General features: G+C 47.6%; 1 protein-coding gene across 1 annotated transcript; it reads left to right on the forward strand.

The window, feature by feature from the left end:
- Positions 1-463: 463 nt before the first annotated feature.
- Positions 464-17,733, forward strand: SFXN4 (sideroflexin 4). The gene is made up of 14 exons (XM_037011627.2): positions 464-629; positions 1,966-2,031; positions 3,555-3,626; positions 4,524-4,550; positions 4,636-4,690; positions 6,473-6,498; positions 7,246-7,299; positions 7,381-7,437; positions 7,564-7,629; positions 8,194-8,272; positions 9,210-9,325; positions 12,864-12,949; positions 13,136-13,253; positions 17,353-17,733. The coding sequence occupies exons 1-14, from the start codon at positions 591-593 to the stop codon at positions 17,428-17,430; spliced, it is 939 nt and encodes a 312-aa protein (XP_036867522.2). The 5' UTR covers positions 464-590; the 3' UTR covers positions 17,431-17,733.
- The last annotated feature ends 1,810 nt before the right edge of the window (positions 17,734-19,543 follow it).

The following is a 19,543-nucleotide window of genomic DNA, read 5'->3' on the forward strand; positions in this document are numbered from 1 at the left end:
CGGGCTGGTGGCAGGACCCCACACTTAGAGGGCTTGTTTAATGCTCTGATGCAGACTTTGGAATTCTCTGTCTTTTTATAATAAAGGGAGCCACATTTTCATTTTTCGCTGGGCCATGAAGATTATGTCCTGGCAATCTCCAATTCCATGTACAATGGACTTAAAGGCAATTAAGAGGATTTTCGAGGGTACTGTCCAAATGCTCGGACACACCTGTGCTGCGTAAGGTGGGGGTTCTCTGTGGATACTGTGATATGCGGGTTCCGATAGCTGATCCCTCCGGACCTGGAAGCGGACGGGCAACCAGAACGGGCGGAACAGGTCTGGGAAGACCTGGTCTGTGGGAGCGGTGGGCATGCGGGGGTCGGAGTGCGGGCGGTGGAGGGGTGGGACCTGCAGGCGATGGCACGTGGTGACACCGAGCAGCGGGCGCGCGCGACTCCGGGAGCAAGAACAGAGGGCGCGCGCGCGCGGGGCGGAGCTCGGCGCCCGGCTCCTCCTCCGCGGCCGGGGGCGGCGGGCCGTCCAGCCAGCCCGCAGGGCCCGGGAGGAGGAGCACGGCGAGAAGGTAGGGTGGCATCACAGCCCTCATGGAGCCCAACGTGCGCTTCTGGATCACCGAACGCCAAGTACGGCCCGGGCCCGCGCGGCTGGGCGGGAGGGCGGGGGCCGCGCCGAGTGGACTCGCCGGCCGGCCCGGGTGACCTTGGGCGGGCCATGCGGCCGCACCCCCCGCCTCCCCACCGCACCCCCGGAAGGGGACAAAGATCAAACCCAGGCCTGCCGGATGCGGACGGCCAAGGCTGTCCCGTGTGTCATCTGCCCCACGCCTGGCTAGGGAGGGTCGCCACAAGGTCACTCCTTCCATCTTCCAGAGGAGGCAGCCCCCACCTCCCCGGTGCCTGCCCTCTGCTGCCGAGCATCAGGTTTGGGGACGCACAGCTGTCCCCAGGAGGACCCTGCCTGCAACCCCGGTGGCTCAGCCACTCAGGAAGTGAGACTGCCGCGGCGGGTCGGCGATAGCAGAGGCCCCGCCTGCAGGCCACGTCTGGCGCGGGCCAATAGAAATAGCACGGGAGCCGTGTCTAATTTAAAGTTTTCTAGTAGCCATATTGAAAAAGGTAAAATGAAACAGCTGAAGTTAATTTTAATAATGTATTTGGTTAACAATACCAACATTTCAACACATAATCAGTATAAAAATTATTAATGAGATATTTTATTGTCCATCTTTTTTTTTTACAAATTCTTCAAAAAATTTGGTGCATCTCTTACACATACAGCACCTCTTGATTTGGCCTAGCCACATTTCATGGGCTCCATAGCCACATGTGGCTAAGTGGACAGTACAGTTCTAGAGGGTTCTTTCTCAGCCCTTACCTAAAGTAGGGCCTATCCCAGTTTTTTTTAGGTGGAGAGGTTGAAAAGGAACAGGGTGCCCAGATTGTCCTGGCAGAGCCAAGACTCAAAACCAGAGCTACAGAGTTTAGGGCTTTTGGGATTAAGAAGTGTGAACCGGTCTGCCTTTATCGAGGCCTTGCTGGCATGTGGGTTCTTTGTGATTTCAGTTAAGCCTTAGAACAACTCTAAGAGGGTGAAGGAACAGATTCTGAGACCTTTCTGGGTAGTTGCTTAAAGGTCGTATGTGGGATGTGAGCATAGGCCCATATGAGCCCAAAGTCTGGGCTTTTAACCCTCAAAAGCAATTTGATAGTGGAGTTATGAGCACAGGCTGCCGTGTCAAGTCTTTTTCTGGCTGGGTTTCCCTGAACCCATTCATGATCCCTTCTAAGCCTCAGTTTCTTCTGAGAGACCTGTAAGGTGGGGGTGTCATGAAGATTTCAGGAGGTGCTGCAGGAGAAGGCCCTGTTAGCTGCATAAAAATGATGTCATCCAACCTTATTAACTTATATCTCTGTTTTTCTGCTGCTGTTAACCACTCTGTGGTACTTTTCCCCTCTTAAGTCTTTTTTTCAAAGATTTCTTCAGTGGACAGAATTATTGGATCCTACAAATTTGATCATTTCAGTTGTAAGTATTTTCTTGTTTTCAGAGATATGAATTTCGTATTTTATTCTGAAATATGAACACTGTGTCACTTTTGAAAGCAGTTGAAATAATAGAATCCATGTATATTATTATGTTTTGATTCCTTCTGAATGAGCTTGTTAGATTGGAAGGGTGCTAAATAAAATCGTCCATTTAATAGGTAATACCAAGCCCTAGGCTAGATGCTCATGGTTCAGAGGGGATCAAGGTAATCTTCCCTGGTAATGGAGGACAAGCTAGTCACAGACCTCAACCTAGGGTGGGGCAGGGAAATGGGGAGAGTGTTGCGGGAAGACTGAGAGGGAGGGGCTAAGAAGGACCTGTCACGGATTGGGGACTGTAAGCAAAGCCTAGAGGAGATTACACCTCCCAGTCACTGGGGCTTTAATGGGAGAAACCAGGCAGTTCTTGTGTTTCATTCAGATGAGAGGGGTTGTGTTTTGGAGGTTCTCCTTGGTCACCATGTGGCAACTAACCAGTGGGGACCAGACTGTAGGTAAAGTGATCCTTTCAGGGGATGGCTCAGCTGTCCAAGTGAAAGATGAGGGTTTGAACCAGGTGTCACTGGGGGATGAAGAGGAGGAGATGCCCTGTCATTGGCAATAGCCCTACAGGGCCAGGCCCAAAGGGACACTCTCATCCTTGTACTGAAGATGTTCTGTATAGCCTTGCTTATAATAGAGAAAAAACAACAAACAAGCTGAATGCCATCAGAGAAATAAAGAAGTACAGTGTGATAAAGTGGAATACTGATTAGCTATTGAAAGTGCTTATCTGTGTATCAACATATGATAGTAAGTGGAAACATGATATATATGATGGTAAATGGAAAAATGTGATATCTGTTTAGTGGAAAAAGCAAGATGCATAAAGTACAGCATTTATGCAAATAACATAAAAAAACAATACTATGTATTTGCTTATGGGTACACATATGTATCTGTAAGTATAAAAAAATGGCCTGGAAGTTTATGCCTTGAACTCATAACTCTGATAGAATGGGGATGGAGATGAGACTGGGGGGTGATGGCTCTTTCTAGAAAAAGGAAAATTAGAAGCAAATAAAACCACAAATGTTTACAGTTAATCCTGGGTGAGGGGCTTTATGAGTATGTAATCACTCTTTGTATTTTCTGTATTTAATTTTTTTTCTCACATTGAGAGAGATTGAATAACTGGGAGGGTGAATGAGAGAGGAGGGGCTTCCAGGTTTCTGATTTGCATAGCCAAGCAGACGGTGGCATCATTCATGGAGACAGTGGCATCAGAGAACGGCTGGGAGAGGGCAGCACCAGTGGGGTGAGGTGCTGGAGCTGCCTGGAAAACTGGGTGGTCTGACTCAGAGTCACACAGGGCACTCTCCTAGTGGGAATTCTCAGGGCACAGGGAGCCTTGGCTACACGTTGCCCTGAAACCAGGTGTGAATGAACATGTGATTCCTAAATTTGTGGATGAAGCTGAACAATCTGGAGACCATTGCTTGATTTCTTACTATCTGATTATAGGAAAAAATAGAAAAATCAAGGCAGCTGTTGTTAACAAATGAAGATGCATTCGGATCTTTGGAGGACCAAAGGGTATGTCTGTGTGCCTGGCTCAAGGCTGGGTGTGATTGCCTTCAGCGATTCTGCTTGCATGGTCTGAAATTAAATAGAATTTTGTCATTGTAAACACTGTCCAGGGGATCCACTTTTCAAAACTGGGTTACTTTTTAAAATGTAGTTAGAATTCCTTCTCATAAACCAGATTAGTATTAGGTACTAATAGGAAGAACTAGTATTAAGGAGAAAAAGGCAGAGGGTTCCTTCTGTATAACATACTTGTGAGGATTCTCTGTACTTGTTCTTGGAGCCCCATGGCAAGATCCATAATTTAGGCAGGCCTCCAAAATCAGAATCTATTTCCCATTAGAGGCATTATTCCTGGGCAGAGTTAGACTCCTACTGGAAAACTCAAACCGAGTATTTACTTTGCAATGTATGCGGCCGTCAGAGCCCACAGACATCAGTCCTGTGAAGCAGCCTGTGGAAAATTCACATATTTGACTTGGGTTTTTCTAGGAACTGGATGGGGCCCTGCGCTTACAGCCTGGCTCTATTGCAGGTGACTTGGCTAGTGGCATGGTGTGTCGTCTGCCCATAGCTTACTGTGAGCCGGAGCAGGTTGGACTGTGAGACTCACCTGCAGAATCAGATAGGGTGGCCTTGAATCCTCTCCAAGGTCAGAGACTAGGACGTTTTAATGTTCTGGTTGATCTCTCTGTGTGGATCATTTCTTTGCTTGTTGTAGGTCCTTTGTTTGTTTGATTTATTTGATTCATTTATTTTGATTTGTTCTGTCCATGTGGTTTTAAACAGTTCTGGCCTTCGCTCTCTGAAAAGCGGAGCAAAGGTGGCACCGGAAATGAGACTGAAGAAACTTTTTTGCTGCCAAGCCACCTTTAAAAGCTGTTGCTTTTTTTTTTTTCTTTTTAGATACAGGAGGCTTGGAAGAGAAGTCTTGTAAGTTTCAGCACCTTCCTAGTTTTTGGCCACCTTATATAACAAAATCAAACATCAAATAACCTTTGTGTTCACCCTTTTAAAGTCAACAGTACATCCTGACAACAGCAAACTGATCCCTGTTCCTTTTCGACCTGCAGGTGAGCTGATTCTAATTCTTGAATGTGGGTTGGGAAGATGTGATTTGTAACAGTTACCAAACTCTGCCTGTCTTATTTGATTTTTTCCAAGAAGGATTTCTGATCAGGAGTCTGGGAACCATAGCTTAAATGGGATATTTGAAAGGTCTGGGGTTGATAGGGGAGAAGAGCAGGTTTGGGACCCAGAGTTGGGTCCAGTCTTAAGAGAATATCTGGGCTCTGTGGGGAGGGCACAGTCCTGCGGCTGAATCTGCCCTGCTCCACCGTGCCCCAAAGAACCCACCAATTCCTGCACTGATGGTTCCAGAATTTGTAGCTCTTAAAGTGCTAATGTTAGGAATTCTGTTTAGTATTCTCTGTCTTTCATATCAACTATGATAAGGGAAATAAAACCCATGATGTCATAGGGTCCTTCCAACTATAAAATTCTCTCTCTATTCTAAATGAGAAACTAGGAACACCATAAATATCAAATAATTCAGACTGCAGTTAAAGAATTCATTTAAAAAAATGAGGTGTGTGTTAAAGTGGAGGAGTGGATCTTGAGGAACTATATTAAGGAGAAAAAAGAAGTATAAGACAGCATATAGTAATCCTGTCTGTATAAATAAGTGTTGTGTGTATGTGAGAGCTAGCACAGGAGAGTGAGAATTTGCATATGTCCTGATAGATGTAGTGAAGGAAAAACACTCTTGTTTTTCCTCCCAACGCTTTCAGTACTCCTGCACCAGATGTGGAGGCTTTTCTCCACGCCTGTCAGTTCTGTGGCACCAGCTGAGCATTCTATTATTTTCCTCAATTTGGGTACTATCTACCTGGAGGTAGTGTCAGGTCCCACAAGTTAAGGGCTCCACCCCATAGGGCTGTTCCCCATTTCAGGTGCCAGTGGGAAGTGCAGGTTGTCATCTGCTTCTGATCAATCTGCTGTAAATCAGAGGTTCCTATGCCTCCCAACTTGGGTTTGAAATTGCTAGAATGGTTCACAAACTCAGGAAAACAGTTTGCTTACCAGATTACAGGCTCATTATAAAAGGGTGTAGCTCAGGAACAGCCTGATGGAAGAGGTGCCTAGGGCAAGGGATGGAGGAAGGGCAGCGCTTCCGTGCCCTCTTCAGCCTGCCGACCCCTAGCCCTCCTGCGCTCACTCCCCAGAGGCTCTCCTGACTGCCTGGGTTAGTGGTTTGACATGAAGGTATTATTCATGGGCACAGTTGATTAAATCATCACCCATTGGTGATTAGCCCAACCTCTGGCTCCCTTCTTCCCTGGACACGGAGATTGGGGGTGTCCTGGTTGGTCCCCCTGGCAGCCAGCCCCCAGCCACAGGGCTTTCCACAAGTCACCCATTCACAGAACCTCAGGTGTGGTTCAGAGGGGCTTGTCAGGAAAGATGCTCCTCTCACTTGATGCCCTTCTTGCTCAGGAATTTCCAAGGCTTGTAGGATGCCTGTGCTAGGAACGGGGACAAAGAGCCCATACATTTTTCTTCTTATGAATCTCAGGATCACAGGTGTATTACATGCATGTGGAGGAATGACCACAGCTGGCCTGTGGGGGCCTGGGAAGGCTAGAGACGGCCTTGGAGGCCTTTCCGTGCTTCCTTCGCTGCCGATTTAAACTTTTGCCATACACACAGTTATTTTTATTATGAAAAAAAAAAATGAGCAAAAAGTGTCAACTGTGCCCCCCGGAGGCCAGGGAAGAGGTTTCCAGGTGGACATGTATGTCCTGGCCTCTTTGCCTCACCAGCCTGGTCACTGACCCTCTTCTCTTCTTTGCCAGCGCTCCTGCCTTTCACGGCACCCATGGTGAGTCAGCTGCCACGCCAGGGCTTTAGGAAGAGGGCCGTCCATCTCCTAACCTCGCGACCCATGTCCTCCACCTCTGGACCCCTGTCCTGTGACTGCCTGATAGATGGTTATGGATCCCCTACATCTGACCCTTGTCTGCCATTCATCTAGTCCCCCTCCCCTCCCCCACCCCCAGTTACCCCGTTGGTCACTCTGGCCCTTTTGAAGATCCATGGTATCGCCAAGTAATCCTTTCTTTGGCCACCTACTATGTGCCAAGCACTTCAGAGCACATGGAGGAGATCCATGAATTAAGATGAGCCCCTGGCCACAGTCCACATACTTGCCCGTTACCTTCTCTCCCCAAGTCCCCCTACCTCCATACACGCCGTCACCTGGGACCTGGAATTGACCCCCAGCGAGGCTATTCTCCAACTTGGCTCTCACAGAGGTGCTCTCACAAAGTGACAGCACTCATCTGTCACTTCTTCCACACCTGCCCTGTGTCCACATCTCTTTGCAAGTGCATACCTGCCAGCTGCCCTGCTCTGTTGCACGTTTTGGAGACAGGGACCACTGTGAGACTCCCGGGTGTCCTCAGTGCCCCTTAGGTGCTCACTGGACATCACTTGTCCACTGACCAGTAGCCCCCTGCATCCACACCTTCCTCTTCTGCTTAGCTCCCCATTTTCCCCTGGCAAATTCTTTGCCCCTGCAGGCTCTCCCTCCCCCGAAACTTACAACTCTGCTTTGTTTTCTTACAAGGTATTTTTGTCTCTGGTGTCAGTAAAAAGTCTCAAGGCCATGGTCTTACCTCAGGTAGCAGTCATTTCTGTTCCATAATTACTGAATTCTGTTGTGCTTGAAACCAAAATGTAACCTATTTGTCTCTTTCTACAGTTTTCCTTCTTCACCTATACTACAACATTCAACGTCATCAATGGAAACGCAAGTTACGTGAGTATTAGGAGGCCAGAGGGTATACAGTTCTCTATTATTTATTTTGGAGTTGTTTGTTTGCTTTAATGATCCTTGCTGGGTGAAACTGGTGTTTGCTAAATAGGTGCTTTTGTGTTTCCTTAGGACTGTCGTCCATATGAGAGTATATCGCTAGCGGCAGGAGTAATTGCTTCTTCAACCTTTCTTGGAGTGGGTATTTTAAAAATCTGTTGACTTTTTTGTATTCCTCAGAGTCAAAAACTATTTATTCTGAATTATTAATTTATGTTCCAACTTAAAACAGTTCAGAAAATATAAAGAAGACATAAAAAAGAAAACAGTCACCTATAATCCTGGCACCCTCAAATAATCATATAAATATCCCAAGTTTCTAGGCATATACTCAGTACTGTAGTCTTTTAAAAAAATTAATTTATGCTACATAAACGTGTTATACAAGTTGTATATTGCTTTGGATGTCAGGACACTCTCATGGTTACAAAGGTAGGCTTTAGAGTCTGATAAGCCTGGGGACCCATCCTGGCTCAAGTCTTTAAGCACTCAGTGATTCTGGATAAGTATGTAACCTCTCTAAGCCTCCCTGTGTTCCTCTAAAGGTCAGAGAACACCTCAGTGTTGCAAAAATTAGAAAATACATGGAGTCCACTGCAGTGGTCTGACCTGCGATGGGGGCCAGGTTGATGCTAGCTCTCTGCTTGTTGAGTATGTTCAGCTGACTTTCTGGTCCCGTGATGATATTTCTGTCTTTTCTAGTTATTGCCTCGTTTGTTCCAAGTGAGGTATTCACTGAATAACGTTTTGGTGAGAAGAGCCCTTCCTGTCATTGTTCTCGGTAAGCAGAAAGCACGCAGTCTCTGTTGTTTCGGAGGCCTCCTCCATCTTCAGAGACGCCTGGGTCCCTTGGCCACACTGTGGCTGATGACAGCTTCTGTTTACCCGCGGGTAAACTTGTCGGGACCCCAGACCCACATTAGGTCTCTGGTTTGAGAGGTGACACTTTCTTTGTAGACATCCCTTTACTTGTCAAAGAATGAACACAAATGGACACACAAATAATATCTTTATGATTCTCTGTACAAGCTTCCTACATGTGTTATTTTACTTGATCCTGACAATAACTTATGGGTAGGTAAGTTATTATTTAATACTTACATAATAATTAATACTAGTATTCCCATTTACAGATAAGGAGACTGAGGCAGGGGAAGATTAAGTATCCTTCCTAGTGTCACACAGGGCAGAAGTTGTGTATAGGGGATTTCAAGCCAGTAGTCTTACTCCAGAGGGAGTGAAAGAGGTATTTACCAACTGTTTAAAAGTTTGCCAACCTGCAGATTCACTAGTTCATGTTCCATATTTGAGTTTGAGAATCACAGCAGTTTGAAGAGTTGGTAGAATGATGTCAGTAGCAAAATTTGGGCAATAACGTTACAGAAACCTGGTCAAACCAGCTTAAGAAAAGGAGGAAGGGAGTATTTCAGGGATCCTGGGGTTTCTCTTGAAATCCTGTCAGGGAGCCCGGCTCTACTTCCAGGGGTGCGGGAGCCGAGTGCTGGGTGGTAATCAGGATCTAAGACTGAGAGGCCAGCAACTGTGACCCTAGCCCATGGCCCCAGGAGAGAGCTTACTTAGCCAGCACATGTCAAGTGACCACCCAAGGGTTAGGGAAGTGCAGCCACCAGAGAAAGAGTCTTAATACCAGAAGAGATGTTCCTTTGCTGGTCTGAAACTTATTCCTCGATTTCATGTTCTCCTCTTTACATCCACAGCTCAAGTCAGCGCAATGAATGTTGTTGCATCCCGAGGTTTAGAGCCCATGCGGGGGATTGAGGTCATGGACAAGGAAGGCAATGTCATAGGCTATTCCAGAAAAGCTGGGACGAAGGTAGGGGACACAATGGAGCCATAGCTGTTTGCCTTTGGGGCAAAGAACTGAGTTTTCTGTTTGAGAGCAGCTAAGAAATTCATGTCTCCCTTCAACCTTTCCTTATCCTGTCTTCCCTCATGACGCCAAGAGGGACATTTTACATTTTCCACCCTGATCTTTAAAAGATAGTAAAACAAAATCAATTTTAAGTAAACTGACTCCTGCAATTCCAGGGCTGGTGAGGTAGTGTTGTGTAGGACAGGCCGGCAGGCTAGAAACAGGAGCCGATGCTGCCTGCAGTCTTCAGGCAGAATTTTTCTTAGAGAAGCTTTGGGTTTTGCTCTTGAGTCATTCCAGCATATTAGATGAGGCCCATCCACACCATGAAGGGTAACCTCCTTTATTTTCAACTGATTGTAGATGTTGGCCACACCTACAGAATAGCCCCACGGCAGCACCTAGGTTAGTATTTGATTAAATAGCCTAGCCAAGTTGACCCCGTAAGAATGGCCATCACACATGAGCCTCTGCCAAATGCTAGGCCCCCTCTGAGTGAGATCTTGTTGTTCACGCTCAGCGCCCACCCTCCCAGTCTGCTCTGTATTCGTGGAACTCAGACACCCTCTCTGAGTCTAAAAACTGCCCTCCCTCTCCACGTCCCAGCAGATTTTCTTATAGTCTTCATCTTTAGGGACCATTTTTCTGTCAAGGATGGCCTAAGGAAATCCAATGCTCTGACCAGAACTCTCCTAAAAGGCCTCAGTTTTTAACAGGTTTTATTATTAAACAGTTTATTCTTTTGTTCAATTCAATACGGTGGCTTCTGTGGACATTCAGCTCAACCTCAAATAGCTCATGGTACTCTCGTTTTGGGTGTGGACTTCTTAAAAAAATGATTTTCAGCAGGTGAGATCTATTTTGGTTTCTGTGAAGTGACTTTAGCTAAAGAATTAAAATGTGAGGCAGTTGTTTGCAACTGGCACGAAGAGCAGTGGGGAGCAGCCCAATACAGACCGAAGAGAGCAGCTGGGCTTCGCAGTGTCCCTGTTCCAGGGGACTCTTAGCCTGCTGGACGGCCTTCTGTCCCGAATGTCAGTAGAAGAGGTCAGGAAAGGTGGCCGCTCGTTTCGTCAGTAAATGCTTCATTTTCTGCTCACGAAACATAATGCTCTAAATCCTATCAATGATTTCCAAAACTGAATGATAAACTATCAGATACATGCACCTGTATTTCTACCAGACTATTTAGGAGTGTGTCTAAATATAATGGCCACCTTTCTAAATGAATTACAGTGGGAATATGGTAATTATAAACAAGGGGAGAAATTGCTTAGAAATAAAATACCCCATTTTTTAAATAAAGGTTCTGTGCCTAAGAAAACTCCCCAAGGGACATTTTTAACAGCTTTATTGAGATGTCATTTACATACTACAATATGATAATAGAATTTAATGAATTTTAGTAAATTTAAACAGTTGTGCACCACCAGCACAGTCCAGTTGTAGAACATTTTCAGGACCCTAAGAATTTCCCTCATGCCCATTTATAGTCACTGCCCCCTCCCATCCCAGCCCAGGGAAGCACTGATCTGCCTTAGGTCTTAATAGTTTTGCCTTTTTTAAAAAATTTATATAAATGAATCGTACAATAGTTTTTTGTGTCTGGCTTCTTTCCCTTTGTGAGATTCATCCATCTTTACCATGTATCCATAGTGTGTTGCCTTTCCTTGCTGAGTGGCATTCCATTGTATGCATGTACACATACCGCTTATCCATTCCCAGGTGATGGATATTTGGATGTGTCCGGTTTTGGGGCTACTGTGAATTATGCTGCTTTGAATGTTCATGTGCAGTTCTTTGTGTGGACATATGTTTGCATTACTCTTGAACTCAATTTAACTGCAGAGCGTGAGTGTTGCTGTCAACTGTCCATACAGCCAAAGAGAAGAGTGTGCACATATTTAATCCACAAGCTGCTCCTCAGCACCTTCTGCCCACCAGACACTGTGCTAGGCCCTGGACACCCAAACCACAGCCAGTCAGAATCCCTTCTCTCTGGAACCGGGAGCGCTTAGCCTCAGGCCCTGCTAGCTATGTAGATACCTAGTCCATCTCACCTGGAGGAACTTCGTTTTTTGCCTCAAGGCCATTTTAGAGTAAAAGAAAGGTTTGATGGTCTGCTCTTTTAAAAAAAAGTTTATCTTCCTCCAGAATTAAGTGTCTGCAACTGTGCCTAAGCATAAACATTCTTTTTTCATTTCCCTGTCCCCAAAGGTTTATTTTCTTTGGCTAAAATTTCAGAAACTGTGTAACCAGCAATATCTGATTGTAATAGGGCACCTCTGATCAGATTTCCAGAGCCCCGTCCATGTCGTTTTCCCTTGACTAGTCTTGTAAGCCACTCAGTAGAACCAGAACGTGTCCCCCAGTGCTTCTTTATGACGGTGCTTGGAATGTCCTCCCCTTGCACATGAGACACATGGAGAGAGGCTGGCCTCACCTCACTGGTGTTGAAACACCATGCTCAGCAAGCCACTTTTCTCTACCTGAAGTGGAGCAACTTTATTTTATATTTCTGAAAGTTTGTTTTAAAAGCCACCCTCCTTGGCTCCTTCTGTCCCCGATGGGGGAAGGGCATGAGGGATCAGATGAGCTGAGCCGGAGTGAGCATCACTCCCGGGGTACAGGAGAGGAGCCCGGCAGGTTGCTTAGCTATGTCCTGGGAAGCCGAAGTGGAGGGAGAAGAGCTGGGGAAAGGAGTGGTGGTGTGTGTGCCTGCTCATCTTGTGCAGAGCAGAGCTGTATATGCAGCCGGGTCTTTCTGAGGGGTCAGATTCTGCTGTTAACACATGAGGATCATCTATGGTCAAAATGTGCCTTGACTGTCTTCCATTGCCCTTGCATGCACATGATTTTGTGCTTATAACCCATACAGCAAATTACCTGTTTAAATGTTCAACATAAAGAGTGATGTCTATTGGAGAAAAGATGACAAAATATTATATACTATACGTACATGTTTGTACAAAATAACGTCATAGCACGCTTAATGGCACAAGCAGCAGGTGGGCGCCTGCAGGTGGCCTCATGCATGTTGCACATGGGTGTGTGCCCTGAGCCGGGCTTTCTGCAGGATTCCTGCACGGCAAGGAGTGGAAATCAGTGGGGAACTGTTCAGGATTGGGAAGCCAGTGGCTGAGTCCTGGACTGGAAGGAAAATGTGGAGCTGTCCTCAGGGGCAAATTGAGCATTTCCGCCAAGGGCACTACCCTGTGGTTCTAAGTGAGGTTTTGCCTATAAGCTGCCTTTACTGCCACTCAGTATTTTATTTGGGCTGGCTGACAGACTGGTGGAGACCACTGTGCGGTCAGGGGGAGGGAGGCCCATCCCCAGTCACTCCTGGCTGGAATGCCAGCCGCCCCATATGTCACGGGCAGGGGCTACCTCCACCTCTTTCCACGGGCATTACTTTTCTAGTGAGGAACTGTCACCAGTTGCAGGATCCCTGACATGACTCCTGCCATGTGCTGAATGGCTTCCTTTCCACTTCCACTAGGCTGTTAAAGACACAGCAGCCACCAGAGCAGTGCTGTTTGGGACCTCAGCTGTCATCCCTGAAGTCTTCTCATACTTTTTTAAAAGGTTGGTAGTACACTCATCTTTCCTAGTAGGAATAAACACTTCGATAGTAAAAATCCTTATAAAACCTGTCAGACACTGAGCCTGGTGGGAGGGGTGGGAGGAAGTTGCCTCAGTAACCTCCCTGCTGCCCATTCTTCCTCGCGGTAAGAGGGGAGCCTCTTGAATACCCTGTAACATCTCTCCCAGGACCCAGTTCTTCCTGCAATACCCGTGGTCCCTGTGGTCCTTTAAGCTCTCCTGTACTATCCTTGTGATGGGGCTGATGGTGCCAGTCTCTCTCAGCATTTTCCCACAGATTGGACAGGTAAGTGACCCCTGTTCGACTTTCTCTCAAAAAAATAACATCTTTTTCCCCTCATTATAAGAATAAAATAATTCTTCTAAAACAATCTGTGAAGTCTACAAAAATAAAAAACAAAATAACTTGACTTACACATAATCCCATCCCCCAGATCCCTTCTGAGGTTTCCCATTCTGTTTTTCTTAACCATGTATCAGAAGTATTTTTCTGGGACAGGAAAAAAAAAAAGCCTTGAGGATATTAAAATACTCCGTAATCTACAATGACTCCCCACCCAGTGGAACTTTCTGCAGTGATGGGAATGTGCTGTATCTGGTCTGTCCGGTGTGGTCACCACTAGCCACATGCTGAATTTTTAATTTAGTCTGATTTTAACTTAAGTACTCATGTGGGCTATTGGCTACTTAGTCTATCGGACAGCACAGCTCTATAGGCTAGAATATGTTGATTTAGGAAGAGTCAGACAGCTTGGATTTAAATTCTCCACTCTTCATGCCCTAATCAGTTTGCTCAAATTCTCTGAGATTCACTGTAAAGGGAGATGAAGACAATAGGGGGTGTGTCTACAAAGGGCTTTTGCTAGTATCTGGGACATTATTGATGTAGATATTACCAATTTCTGGCATTTCTTGACTGAAAGTTAAAAATAATTGTTTCTGTCACTGAAGTTAAAAATCAGTCATGTCCTCAAAAGCATTATATTTATGGAACTATTTTGTTCAAAACTCTGATTCTGTAAGTTTAAATATGTAGAATCATTAATTAGGGAGCTTTGCCAGCACATGGTATAGAAGATTTAAATCATTTTAGGTAGCTACCATACTCACTATGAGGGCAGTGAGGGGCGGGGGTGCTCAGGAGATGGGGCAGTTTCACATTCAACTACAATTCTAGAAAAGAAATATTTTTAATTGTCACAGGCTCACCTATTAGAACACAGTTTGCTACAGTAAGATTGCAATAAAAGTGAACCCTTTTGCAAATAATTACTTCTGGTTATATGGTACTCAGAGCGAGCAGGTGGCTTATCTTCAGGTTAGGTCACTTACAAGGGTGTTTCAGTCTTGTGGGATTTCCCACTACCACGATCTGCTGTCCTCCAGGCTGTCACATTTATTCCACAAACTGACTGAGGGCGTCCCTGGTGCTGAGGTGAGCGGTGAGTGGGTAAACAGGGTCCTGCCCTCCAGTGGGAGCCGTGGCTGAGCAGCTGTGCAAACAGTGATGTGCGGCCACCACGGGCTTTGATAGGGGAAGTGGGGAGCAGGGGGTGCCCAGGAGCCCAGGGACGCTGACCTGGCTGAGCGCAGAGCACAGGGGGTGCCCAGGAGGTCCAAGGAGCAGAATCTTTGGTGGAGCTCATTTGCTGGCACGGGGGAGTCAGAATCCAGGATCAGTGAGTTTGTTAGATAACCAGCTGCCTCTTTCACTTTGTCTTGTATGGATTCAAGTCATTGTGGGCCACGGGATTCAGTTTTTGGATGTCAGGAGTAACTAACTTGGTTCCTTACTGTATGGTATCATTTTGGTCCTTGGCTTGTGGTCCCTGTGTGGCTGGGGCCCTTTGGGCACAAGGTCACCCCTCTTCTGGAGAGGCTGGACCTGGGACAGCCTGCTGTGGTCAGGACAAGAGGCGGCTCTCCCCCTTCACTGTTCACACTCCTCTGTTCACCACACCACCCCCTGGCCTCGAGTCAGGGGCCACCAGACTTGCAGCCACAGGGCTGCACGGGCGTGCCTGGGCCCTGAGGCCCGAAGGGAGAGACTCCCGTACAGAGGCAACTGCAGACGCAGTGGGACTGTGCTGGAGGACAGACACATGCCGGCCGTGTGGACACCAGAGGCAGCGTCACCACCGCCAGGGAAGGGGCTGTGCTGGGGAAGGGCAGTGGGGACAAGGGGACCAGCTCGCACCAGGTGTGGAGATCTGCTCTGGCGTGGCCCCCGCTGACCCTCTGCTCCCAGAGGGCTGGGGTGTGACAGACGGAGCTGCAGGGCATTGCCATCTCCAGCAAGTGAGGCTTCTGTTTATCCAGCACCTTCTGTGTCCTGGGACTGTGCCGGTCAGTTAGTCTCACCTCAGGGTAGTTTGTTTTCCTGTTTTACAGATGAAGAGCCTGAGGCTCGGGGGCCGGAGGAAGTTCCCCTAGAGGTTATTCAGCCGTGGAGGGCAGGGCCCGGCGTGCCTGGGCTCTGGCCAGATGGTAATGGACCCCACAGGCCCTGGAAGGTGGTGGAACTTAGGAGGCAATGAGGGAGACGTTTCAAGGGGGACATGGTGCAGTCCGGTTATATTTTAGGCGTCCTGTTCTCTGGATCCCATGTTGTAGGTGGTGGCGGTCCTGGAAGTGGGGAGGGCCGCTGGGGGACCATAGATGTGTTCTGGCTGGAGGTGATGGGGTCTGTGGTGGTAGGTTGGAGGGAAATACTTCAATTGGACAAGTCAGAACTTGTGACCATTCAGATTGGGGATAAAAGTGGTAAAGAGAAAGGGACCCAGGGGGCCACTCAGATTTCTGGCTTGGGCATGATGCCAGTAGCCAGGGTGGAGAACCGGAAGGCAGGGCTCTCTGTTAGCTAGGATTACATCTGGTTGTCACCAAGATCCAAAATTACAGGGCTTTGAACAAGGTAGAAGTTTCTCATTCAGATGAAGTGTGAGGTGGCCAGAGAAGTGTGTCGTGAAGTCTGCAGGGACTGGATTGCCCCCAGCCCAGCACGCCGCCGTTCCTAGGGTCTGGCCCTCATCCCCCAGGTGGGCACCGTTCTCATTCCCCGCTGCATGGCGCTTCTGACTCCATCCTGTTGGCCAGAACTCAGTCATGTGGCTAAGCTTCACTGCAGGGGCATCTGGACAGTGAGCTTTTTATTCTGGACCTTTTTAAAATTCTGCCACGGAAGAAGAGCATAGGTGTTAGAGGTAGATGGCAGTTTATGCCACAGGCTTTTGTGGGAAGGGTAATGAGTCTCATATGGAAACGATCGTTACATGATAGAAAGTAGACGTGACTGAAAGGCTGTAGGGAAATTATGGAAAGAAGAGAGCTGCCAGCTGATCCAGAAAGGCTGCAGGAGAGAGAGAGACTTTGGACGCGGATGCCTCTGAGCAGGCAGAGATGGGGAAGGGAAGCAGGCATTCCCAGTGGAGGGCACGGGAGGGCTGAGTCCAGCGTGCCTGAGCGTGCATGACTGGATGTGATGGCAGGATAATTGGGGCCAGGTGTGGGGCCTGCACTGCCAGGCCAAGGAAGCAGGTATGAAGGCAGCAGGTGGGCCATGCAAGGGCGTGGCTTTCAGAGGCCTGAGTAGAGGCAGGAAATGGAGTCTGTCACCCCTCGGGACAGCCCCTTCCCAACCCCCTCAAGCAAGTCTCGGCTTTTGCTGGACCTTGAAAATACCGTTGGTCCAAGGTGGGTACAGAGGTAGCTGAATGGTGGTCTTGGGTTGGTGGGGGCCCTGCCTCCCTGTTCTGCCTTGCAGAGGAAGCCCAATGCCAAGAGGGACCCCTGCCCAGGACATAGCAGATGTACTGCAGGCTGTGGCCACTTCTGGGTCTAGAACTTCAAGGACCCTGACAGTAAAACTGGTCCCTTGCAAAGCTCCTTTCCCATGAGCTGCCTCTGTCTGCCAGGGTCAGCTAGGACTTCTGCCACCCTTGCTGGACTGGAAATGCTGCTGTGTGTAGGGGATTTTTGTTCCATTTTGTGATACGTGATAATAGCATAGTAGTTATGTGGCAAAGTCTTTAGCATTTGGAATTTCATACTGAAGTATTTATAGGTAAAACAACACATCTGAGAATTGCCTTCATATACTCAGGAAAATACCCCACACCTGGGAATGGGGGAGGCTTGATGAAATAAGGTGGGCCAGTTGTTAATAGTTAACCATGAGTCATGAGTATATGAGGGTTCACGGTGTTCTTTCTGCATTTGCTTATGTGTGACATTTTCCATAAGAAAGTCTTCAAGAAGTTGTTTTTGCTTTAGATGTCACAGAAAAGGCTGGACTGTGAAATAGGTGTTTTCTGAAAATTTTTTTAAAACTTGGTTTCATAAGCAAGAAAAGCTCTCAAAATAAAGAACTTAACTTTGTTTTTCAGATACAATGCAGTAAGCTTGAAAAGGAAATTCAGTCTGCAACGGAAGAAACGGAGCTCTTCTATAACAGAGGGATATAGGGATGTTTTAGGTGGATCTGTTTGGCTCCTGCTTGAAAACCTTCCTGTCCTCAAGGTTTCAGTTTCAAGAACTCTGCCAGAATTCTGGAAAGGCCAGAGGGCTCTGGCTGACAGGATGGCTCCCCGGCACACATCCAAGGCTGTGTGGTGCAGGGGTTTTAAGCCTGGATGAAGAGAGAAATGTGAGGCTGCCTGACCCACCCCCATGTGGTTGCCGACTGGTGGGTGATGTAAGACTCAGTTGTCTGTCAGCCTCTGAAAGGATACAGTGAAATGACTAATAAACTTGTCTAATGTTGAGTATTTGAGAAAATAAAGGAGGAAAGTCCATCAGGCCCAGGGCACAGGCATTAAACTGATGGCCTCTCTCCAAGTACTCGTGAAACTCTGGTGAGCTAGTGAAGGCCTCCAACCCCCAGAGCAATCCTGTTTCCCCACTCAGCTTCCTCCCATTTTGGACAAGTACTTAAAGTCTTTGCCCCCTGCTATGCAGCTCCTTCTTTCTCCTCACTGGCATGAGACCCTGCCTCTTCCATCACAGTGAAACCCAGAGCTATTGGCCAGCAACGAACACCTGGTACCAAATTGCTGACCTCCCTTCGCCCACAGCCAGCCTCCCGTCCTCCCTTCAGGGGCAGCTGCTGCGCCTCTGCTCTGGGTCCAGCCCCCGCTTTACTCAGGGCTTTGCTCTGGGGCCGCCGCGTCCCCTCTGGCTCCAGCTTCATCTACTGCTTCGCAGTATGTTTAAACTGTTCGAATCACCTGGCTCATTAAAAAAGCAAAACCTGCTGTTCGTGGCCTTACCTTAAAAGCTTGTCTACCTGTTTAACCCCACCTTCTAATCTGCTGAGGCTGCTCTCATCCATGCCCCACCCAAATGCTACCCTGCCACTCTGCTGGGTGCTCAGACTGGGCATGAGACTTGCTCTCTCCTCAGCAATAGGCCCACATTCAACTGCCCCCTGCATTTGGCCATTTAAATGTCCACTGAAGACCCAGTCTCAGAAAATGGTACCATCACTTACCCAGGAGCGTTACGACGGGATCCCTGGCAGCACCCTTACTCTGCCCTCCCCCTCCCCCCACTTAGTGGACTGAACTCAATAGTGTCTCCTCTCTAGAACTCACGCTTCCACTTCCACGACTGTCCCAGCTCAGTCCAACAGCATCCCCTGCTGGTATTACTCTCTCCGTCTGGCTCCCTCCAATCCTCCAATCCATGCTTTTACCTGCTATTCTAAACCGCACCTGCTTAAAAACCTTAAATGGCTTCCCAGGGCATCAGGATCAAGTCCAAATTCCTCTCCCTGCAGTCAGGAGCCTTTACACTGCTTGTCTCTTGCCGCTGCCTTTTCTGGCTCTGGACCAACATGCAGTTCCTCAGTCGGGCTGTGGTCTCTCCTTTGCCTTCACACCTGCTGTTCCCTCTGCTCTGGGCTAACTCCTGCTTATGCTTCAGGTCTGACTTGGACATCACTCTTCCAGGAAACCTAGGTGCCCCTCCTGTGTTCCCATACCACTCACTGTTTACAAGTCCATACACCGCAGTGCAGCAGTGGCTCTTCAATCTGTAGATTGTGTGCCTTGAGAACAGGAACTGTGTCTTGTACATCAAGGAAGGCTCAAGACACAACCCAGTGCACGGTAGAGTAGGAACCCAAACATTTGCACACCGCGGGAATGTTTGCAACAGACCCTGCCCCAAATCATCATCTACCTGTGGCTTTTAGTTTTCCCTAAGCCAGATTGATGGTTATCTCCGAATTTTGTAAAAGGGTTTCTCGAGTGCCCAAAAGGATAAGTTTACTAAAAAACCCCTAGATGGCTCCATATAGCCCATAGGCTTACTCTAAACAAAATTAAAGAACTAAGTGTGCAAAGAATCCAGGTGAAGACTTAGTGGCTAACATGACAGAGTAGAAATGTGAGGGCAACTTCTCAAAGCAGAAGATATACTGAAGTTACAGTCAACTCTGGGAAGTGGGGAATGGAGGAGGGCCAGAGCAGGAGAGAAGGGGCCTGGACCCCATAACTTTCAAATCAGTCTTCTAATAATTCCTCAGAGCCTTTGCAGCTGATAAGGGTTTTTCCCTTTTGTTTGGAGTGGGAAGCA

Source organism: Manis javanica, chromosome 7, assembly GCF_040802235.1.
Source record: "Manis javanica isolate MJ-LG chromosome 7, MJ_LKY, whole genome shotgun sequence".
Taxonomy (NCBI): domain Eukaryota; kingdom Metazoa; phylum Chordata; class Mammalia; order Pholidota; family Manidae; genus Manis; species Manis javanica.